Source organism: Bison bison, unplaced genomic scaffold (genome assembly GCF_000754665.1).
Source record: "Bison bison bison isolate TAMUID 2011002044 unplaced genomic scaffold, Bison_UMD1.0 scf7180017862186, whole genome shotgun sequence".
Lineage (NCBI taxonomy): Eukaryota > Metazoa > Chordata > Mammalia > Artiodactyla > Bovidae > Bison > Bison bison.
The window spans coordinates 4,535-14,138 of NW_011492758.1; the positions used below are offsets into that span (position 1 = coordinate 4,535).

At 35.8% G+C, this 9,604-nt stretch overlaps 1 protein-coding gene across 1 annotated transcript; it reads left to right on the forward strand.

The window, feature by feature from the left end:
• Positions 1 to 3,147: 3,147 nt before the first annotated feature.
• LOC104983310 (olfactory receptor 4A47-like) lies at positions 3,148 to 4,083 on the forward strand (the record flags this gene model as incomplete). Its single annotated transcript, XM_010832742.1, is given in 1 exon segment — positions 3,148 to 4,083. A coding segment is annotated over 1 exon segment (936 nt), but the record flags the coding sequence as incomplete, so codon positions are not given.
• Positions 4,084 to 9,604: the final 5,521 nt, after the last annotated feature.

Here is a 9,604-nt window from a genome sequence, read left to right on the forward strand (position 1 = left end):
GCAAAACTAATACAATTATGTAAAGTTTAAAAATAAAATAAAATTAGAAAAAAAATAAATAAATAAAAACCCAGTTTCTATATTTTCTAGAATAAAAAATAATAATAAAATAAAATAAAAGCATGCAACACACCCCTCCCTCCCCCCAAAAAAAAGAAAGTAGAGACAGCAGAATTTGTTTAAAGGATCAATAAATAATATGACAACAATAAGAGAGTGAAGAACATTGTGAGGTTTTTCATCTGAGCAACTTCATGGAAGGTGGTACAATTTAATGAGATGAGAAACGCCTTTTGTGGAAGTTTTAACATTTATTTTTGTATTTACTAAATTGGCATCCAATTGTTGGTATCCTAAATTGAAGATGTTTTCCACACAAGGTTAGAAATAAGTGGGAAGGTAAATGCTTGAGATAAAACACTGAAGTGTTCTAGCATTTATTTGTCTAGAAAAAGAGGAATATTCACCTAAAGACCTTAAGGATTCTCAATGTGATTTGAAACAATTAAGGACAGTAATTAAAAGACACTTGCTCTTTGGAAGAATAGCTATGTCAAACCTAGACAGTGTTTTCAAAAGCAGAGGCATCACTTTTGGAAGACAAATGTCCATATAATCAAAGCTATGTCTTTTTCCAGTAGTCATGTATGGATGCGAGAGTTGGACTGTAAAGAAGGCTGAGCACCAAATTGTGGTGCTTAAGAAGATTCTTGAGAGTCCCTTGGACAGCAAGGAGATCAAACCAGTCATTCCTAAAGGAAACCAGTCCTAACATTCATCGGAAGGGCTGATGCTGAAGCTGAAGCTCCAATACTTTGGCTACCTGATGCATAGAGATGACTCACTGGAAAAGGCTCTGATGCTGGAACAAATTGAGAGCAAGAAGGTAGGGGGCGGCAGAAAATGAAATGGTTGGATGGCATCAATGACTCAATGGACATGAGTTTGAGAAACTCAGGGAGATAATGATGGACAGAGAAGCCTGGCTTGTTGCAGTTCATGGGGTCAGAAAGAGTTGGGCACAGCTTAGCTACTGAACAACAACAATGTTCTGTTTATAGTTTGAGCTACTCACAATGGATGTGCAAATTAGATTAAATGATCTCAAATACTAAACTCCGTGACTTTATAAGTTATATCTTTTTAAGGAATTCACTTCCTGTCTTCTCTTGTTCATTTTTCCCTTAGAACTTGCTGAAAGCATTATTTCCTCTAGGAAGGTTTCTCTGAATTCAGTTTGATTGATATATTCCTAGCTTGTGTGACTCTTAGCTTGTTTGAATGGTATTATAATGGTATTTATTATATTGGTCTGGAATTTTCTCATTCCTTGCCATATCATATCACCGAAGGTAGTGAACTCAGCCTTATAAACTTGGTGATAAGATTATCTATGACACAGTTCAGTTCAATTCAGTTCAATTGCTCTGTCGTGTCCACCTCTTTGTGACCCCATGGACTGCAGCACACCAGGCTTTCCTGTTTATCACCTTCTCCCGGAGGTTGCTCAAAATCATGTCCATTGCATCAGTGATGTAATCCAACCATCTCATCCTCTGCCATCCCTTTCTCCTCCTGCCTTCAATCTTCCCCAAATCATATTCTGCATCAATACTTACAACGAATATTCAAGATTGATTTCCTTTCAGATTGACTGGTTGGATCTCCTTGCTGCAGTCCAAGGGACTCTCAAGAGTCTTCTCCAACACCACAGTTCAAAAGCATCAATTCTTTGTCACTCAGCTTTGTTTATAGTCCAACTCTCACATCCATACATGACTACTGGAAAAAAAATATATAGCCTTTGACTAGATGTACCTTTGTTGGCAAATGTTTTCAATATGCTGTCTAGGTAGGTTATAGCTTTTCTTCCAAGGAGTAAGCATCTTTAATGTCATGGCTGCAGTCACCATCTATAGTGATTTTAGAGCCCAGAAAAATAGAGTCTTTCTGTTTCCATCACTTCTCCATCTATTTGCCATGAAGTGATGAAACAATGCCATGATCTTCAGTTCAGTTCAGTTGCTCAGTTGGGTTCAACTCTGTGAAACCCCATGGACTGCAGCACACCAGGCCTCCCTGTCCATCATCAACTCCAGGAGTTTACTCAAACTCATGTCCACTGAATCATTGATGCCATCCAACTATCTCATCCTCTGTCAACCCCTTCTCCTCCTGCCTTCAATCTTTTCCAGCATCAGGGTCTTTTCAAATGAGTCAGCTCTTTGTGTCAGGTGGCCAAATATTGGAGTTTCAGCTTCAACATCAGTCCTTCCAATGAATATTCAGGACTCATTTCCTTTAGGATGGACTGGTTGGATCTCCTTGCACAATTTTAATTTTCTGAATGTTGAGTTTTAAGCCAACTTTTCACTTTCCTCTTTCACTGTCATCAAGAGGCTCTTTTTAATACTTTTTCACTTTCTGCCATAAGGGTGGTGTCATCTATGTACCTGAGGTTATTGATATTTCTCCTGACAATCTTGATTCCAGCTTGTGCTTCATCTAGCCTGGCATTTTGCATATTGTACTCTGCATAAAATTTAAATAAGCAGGGTGACAACATACAGCCCTGATGTACTCTTTTCCCTATTTGGAACCATTCTGTTGTTCCATGTCCAGTTCTAACTGTTGCTTCTTGACCTCCATACCGATTTCTCAAGAGGCAGATAAGATGATCTGCTATTCCCATCACTTGAAAAATTTTTCACAGTTTGTTGTGATCCACACAGTCAAAGGCTTTGGTGTAGTCAATAAAGCAGAAGTAGATGATTTTCTCAAACTCTCTTGCTTTTTTGATGATCCAATGGGTGTTGGGAATTTGATCGCTGATTCCTCTGCCTTTTTCTAAATCCAGCTTGAACATCTGGAAGTTCATATTTCATGTACTGTTGAAGCCTGACTTGTAAAATTTTGAGCATGACTTTCCTAGAGTGTGAGATTAGTGTAATTGTGCAGTAGTTTGAACATTCTTTGACATTTACTTTCTTTGGTATTGAAATGAAAACTGACCCATCACTAACATTGGACACAAATAGATATTCCATACACATCTTAGGTGAATGAGTGAAAAAGATAAAACTTATAATGCATTTAAAATTGTTCCCCTTGCTTTGTAGGTGAACTGCTTTTAACACATGAACTCAGCTCCTGGTCAGCCTGAATGAAACAAAGGAACAATGCAACTTTATCCTGCTTGGCCTCACACAGAATCCAAAGGAGCAGAAAGTCCTTTTTGCTATGTTCTTGTTCTACATTTTGACCGTGGTGGGAAACCTGCTCATTGTTGTGACTGTAACTGTCAGTAAAACCCTGAACTCACCGATATACTTTTTTCTTGCCTGTTTATCATTTGTAGATCTAGTTTTTTCCTCTTCAGTTTCCCCCAGATTGATTTCAGACTTGTTCCTTGGGGAAAATACCATATCTTTCTAATCCTGTATGATCCAGATTTTTACTGAGCACCTTTTTGGTGGGTCAGAGATCATCCTTCTGCTGGTGATGGCCTATGACCGCTATGTGGCCATCTGCAAGCCCTTGAATTATTCGGTGATCATGAGACAGAGGGTGTGTGTTGTGCTGCTGGTCGTGTCCTGTTCTGGAGATTTCCTGCACTCAGTAATTCAACTTAGCACCGTTTATGGGCTCCCATTCTGTGGCCCCAATGTCATTGATCACTATACGTGTGACATGTTCCCCTTATTGAAACTGGCCTGTACTGACACCTATGTCACTGGCATGTTAGTGTTGGCCAATGGTGGACTGATGTGCATTATTTTATTTCTGCTCTTACTCATCTCCTATGGAGTCATCCTACACTCTCTGAAGAACCTGAGTCAGGAAGGGAGGTGGAAAGCCCTCCAGACCTGTGGTTCCCACATCACTGTGGTTGTCTGTTTCTTTGTTCCCTGTATTTTCGTGTATGCAAGACCTGCTAAGACATTCCCCATTGACAAATCATTGAGTGTGTTTTATGCAGTTATAACTCCCATGTTGAACCCATTAATCTACAGTCTAAGAAATTCTGAGTTGACTAACGCCATGAAGAAGCTCTTTAGAAAAAAATGTCATATCAGTTGGTAAATCCAGTTTGAAGAGATTGATTTACCATTATGGCCAATTGTTTTGGAATGTAGAAGTTTTAAAAAATCTGATGCAAACTTTCACTTTCTTGAAGATTTATGGTAGCTGTTGTTAAAGAATGTGCTATGTATTTGTGTTGTTAGTAACTATTTCCCTGCTAGAATGCTGTTTCAACACCACACCTAGAAAGGTAGAATGCATTTACAATAGAAACTCACTAAATAGGATGCAATGGACTAATAAATTAAATTTTTATACAGTTCCACTAAAATTTCCTTAACTTCTATTTTTACTTTTTATTATTTTCCCATTTTTAGTTTTATTCTTAAGGTCTTAATTTATCTTTTTTTTTTTTATTGCACCAGATAGAATATTTCACATCATATAGAGCATTCTCTTTATTCAATTTCATTTGTGCTACACAGGACATTTTAATATAGTCTTTTATCCTTTAAGTAAGAAACAAAAAATAGAATGGATAACAATAAATAGGAAAAATAGAATCTATGCAAAATGAAATAGGTAAGATAAACCTCTTTCCCATCCCAATCCAGATTCTTCCAGTTGTTTCAGATGCAGTTACTCTATTGCTATGCTTCTTCAAGTAAAAGTCATTGCACAAACAAGTATATTTTCATATATGTGTTTGTGATTATGTCTCTGTGTATACACGTGTATTTTACTACTATGTCTATTCAAGACCTTTGTATACCATTCTATACATTAAAAATAATGTATCCAATTATCTTCATGTTTTCCTCTGACAAGTAATTCTGCAATAAAGTCTTTATGAAATTTTCTAAATGGGAGTTGCTAGAAGTGGAATTGTTGAGTTAATAAGTATGTGTATCTAAACATTTTGATATTTGACAAAACTAATACAATTATGTAAAGTTTAAAAATAAAATAAAATTAGAAAAAAATAAATAAACAGTTGTTGTTTATATTTATTGACAAAATGCCATCCATGACTTCAATCACACTCCCTACTTCTCTCATTCTGGCAAATATATATTTGACCACATTGTCAACCACCCATACAGGCTAAACATTTTTAGTTATGAGAGTCTGGTTAATGATATTGTGTTTCATCCATGTAGTTTAATTACAAATAAATGGATTCAAATTTGGGCACCTCTTCATATTTTTAGTCTTGTGTATTTCTTTTCATGGCTTGTCAGTGAATGCATTTTATGCATTTTATTTGACTACTGGTCCTGTTTGATACTGATTTTCATGATTTCATTAGGTAGTAAGGAAGTTACCCCATTTACCATGCATGTTGATTATCATTTTTTTTCCAATTTATCATTGATTTGATTTTTTTGTTTCTATATGGTGCAAAATATTTTTGGTCATGTAGAATTTTTTTACATTTATATTATGAAATCTGTCAATTTTTATGTCTTGCTAAAAGAACTTTTCTATTAAAACATTATCAACATATTCTTGAATATTTTTCAACATTTTAAAGTCTTTTTTTTGTTTAAATTTTTGAGCCATATACTTTTATGTAAGGAATTAAGTAGGCACTACATTTTAATCTGATGATATGGCCATTTGTATAGATGCATAATTATTTTCCTTCACGACTTGATATACCAACTTTGTATCCTACAATATGACGTGTTTGAATTAAAAAAAAAAAAAACAGGGTGATATTAATTGCCAGTGATCTCTTTATTCATATACCATTTAACATGTGACATGACTGCATTAGATTTAAAATACACTGTGATCCCTTTCCAAACTGGGGATCGAACCCGAGTCTCCAGCATTTCAGGCAGGTTCTTTCCCATCTGAGCTGCCAGGGTAGCTCTTATTTTTCCATACTTATAGTCTTAAGCTAAAATTCAATTAGGTAGGTTGGTAAAAGCTGCATTTAGATAGCATTTTCAGTAAGATTTGATTAAAAAAACATGTCTTTAGAGAAGAGAATTCTTATCTGTAAACTGGGTAGATATTTCTGCTTAACAAGTGTTCTTCTATGTTCTTTGGAGATTTAGTCTTTTTGAATTTTGCTACTTTTTAAATTTTTTTTTTAAATTTGTTTTGCTACTATTGTGAACAAGATTTTGTCTTCTATTATATCTTCCAGTTGTCTGATGTTTCAGCATAAGAATTCTTTTTGTTTCCATTTTTACATAAGATATAATCTTCATAGTATATCATTCATCCTTTTTAGTTAAAGTTCTCCAAGTATTGACAAATACATACAGTTAGGTAACCAACATATCAATAAATATGCAGGATGTCTTAAAATTTATCATTTTAAATCAATAAAAATTTACCCATACCCCTTTGTATCATCTCCTTCTTTCACTCCAGGTCTTGGAAAACCCTGATCTATTTCCATTCTTTTCTAGGATGTGAGAGTTGGATCCTAAAGAAAGCTGAGCACTGAAGAATTGATGCTTTTGAACTGTAGTGCTGGAAAAGACTCTTTAGAGTCCCTTGCACTGCAAGATCAAACCAGTCAATCCTAAAGGAAATCAGTCTTGAATATTCATTACAAGGACTGATGCTGAAGCTGAAACTCCAATACTTTGGCCACCTGATGTGAAGAACTGACTCACTGGAAAATGTGTGGCATCACCGACTCGATGGACATGAGTTTAAGCAAGCTCTGGGAGTTGGTGATGGACAAGGAAGCTTAGCATGCTGTAGTCCATGGGGTCGCAGAGTCAAACATGACTGAGGAACTGAATTGAACTGAGAACGTCCTAGCCTTTCCCCCCAACTTTATTGAGGTATAACTGATAAATTAGAGTTGTATCTAAAGTTGTACAATTTCATAATTTTTGTTTTTGTTATTCAGTCTCTAAGTCATGTCTGACTCTTAATGATCCTATGGTCTACAGCAGTTCAGGCTTCCCTGTCTTTCACTACCTCCAGGAGTCTGCTCAAATTCATGTCCATTGAGTCATTGATGCCATCCAAACATCTCATCCTCTGTCACCCCTTTCTCTTCTTGCCCTCAATCTTTCCCAACATCAGAATCTTTTGCAATGAGTTGTCTCTTCACATCAGGTGGCCAAAGTATTGGAGCTTCCTCTTCAGCATCAGTCTTTCAATGAATAATCAGGGTTGATTTCCTTTAGGATTGATTTTATCTCCTTACTGTCCAAGGGACATTCAAATGTCTTCTCCAGCACCACAATTTGGCAGCATCAATTCTTTGGCTTTCCACCTTCTTTATGGTCCAACTGCCACATCCATATATGACTACTAGGAAAACAATAGCTTTGACTCTAAGGACTTTTGTTCAAAATGTAATGTCTCTGCTTTTTAATACAGTGCCTGGGTTTGTCATAGCTTTTCTTCCAAGGAGCAAGCGTCTTTTAATTTCATGCCTGCAGTCACTATCCACAGTGATTTTGAGCTCTAGAAAATAAAATCTGTCACAGTTTCAACTTTTTCTCCCATCTATTTGCCATAAAGTGATGGGACTGGATGCCATGATCTAAGGTTTTTGAGTGCTGAGTTTTAAGTCAGTGTTTTATATACAAATACACTGTAATATGATTATAAAAATCAAGTTGATTTATGCATCCATCACCTCATGTGAATACCTAAGTATTTTATTCTTTCTGATGCTAGTGTATATGTGGTTATACACAAAATTAAAATTAAATTATTTCTGATAATCATTGTTAGTATATGCAAATGTAGCTAATTTTTGTTGATTTTGTATCCTGCAAGCTTCTTGAATTTATCTATTAGTTCTAATAATTTTTGATGCAATTTATGGATTTTCTATATGTGAGATAATGTCTAATATCTGGTCTTTTAAATATCTCTTCTTTCGCTCAGTAGAATGCATTTGAAATTTATACAGATTACTGTTTGTCAGTAGTTCATTTCATTACTGAGTAGCATTCCAAACTTATCACAGTCAGGGCCTCCCTGGTGGCTCAGATAGTAAAGAATCAGCTTGCAATGCAGGACACTGGGTTTCGATCCCTGGGTCAGAAAGATTCCCCTCTGGAGTGGAATGGTTCCCCTAAGTGTAAAAAATGAAGCTGAGGCTCTGAGGAGACGAAGGTGGCTAGAGCAGTGATGATAGAATATTGCAAATGATAGACCGATAGACCTGGGATACAGTGAGAGAGATTCAGAGAGACTGAGGAAGGAAATGCTGGTGATCTGGATAGCATTCCCTCAATTATTCATGCATTTGAGAAGACTACATCAGGCTGGGGAAAGACTTATCCAGATGGGTTAGAGAGAAGATAGCTTGGTGCTCACACTGAACCAGAAAGAGCACTCATTTTCACCAGCTGGAAAACCTCATAATGCACAGGGCCTGTGCAGTGGGTTGAATATGATGGAGGCTAAGCATCATGAATATGATCCTTCATGAATGTGAAGAAAGTAGTAGGACATAATTAGCCCAAGACTGAGCACTCCTCTGCAGTTTCCTCATAAACCATAACAGCAAGGAAAATAATCCAAAAAGAAAACATTCAAAAAAAAATCTAACATTATTATGTTCAGAATTCTGTGTCTGTGTTAATGTGAGATATTGATCTCACATTATAATGATAATGAAACAAGAGATGCCCTTGTTTCATTCCGGTGTAAGAGCGATGCTGCCTGCATGAAATGACTTGGGAAGTATAATTTCTAGTCATCTCTAAAAATGTTAATAAAAGATTGGTACTATTTCTTGATTAATTTTAATATATAATTTATTTGCAAAGCTATATGATAATAGAATTTCATTTTGGGAAGGGAAGGATTGTAAGAATTAATTTTCTGGAAAGAAAGTGAAGTCGCTCAGTCGTGTCTGGCTCTTTGTGACCCCATGGACTGTAGCCTACAAGGCTCCTCTGTCCATGGTGTTTTCCAGGCAAGAATACTGGAGTGGGTTGCCATTTCCTTCTCTAGGAGATCTTCCCAACCCAGGGATTGAACCCAGGTCTCCTGCATTGTAGACAGATGCTTTACCATCTGTGCCACCAGGGAAGTCTCATTTTTCTGGAATATTAGATTATTCCCGTTTTTCATTATTTTTCTTACTGTTTTGATAAAGTTGTGTTTTTCATAGCAGTAGCCCATCTTCTTTTAGTTGGCAAGTATATTGTCATAAGTTCACTTATCATATTTTCTCTCATCTTTCTAAGATCAGTAAAATCTGCAGTGAAGACAGTCTTTTTATTTTCAACTCAATTGATTGAATTTCAGTTCAATTTCAAACAAGTGATATTTTGTTTTTCCTATTATTTTTCTTTTAATTCATTTTGCTAGGAGATTATCAATTTTATCAAACTTTCAAAGAAGCAATTTCTGCATTCACAGATTTCCCTTATTTTGCAATTAGTATTTATTTCAATTATTTCTGTCTAATGTTTACTATTTCTACTTTACCATATTATCCATGCATATTTTGCTTTTCTTTTTCTAGTTTCCTGACAATGAAACTTAGTTCATTTCTTAACATATCTTGTCTTCTAATACTTGCCTTTAAAGCTAAAAATGTCTAACCACTTCTTTAGCTGCCTCCAGTCAACTTATATAT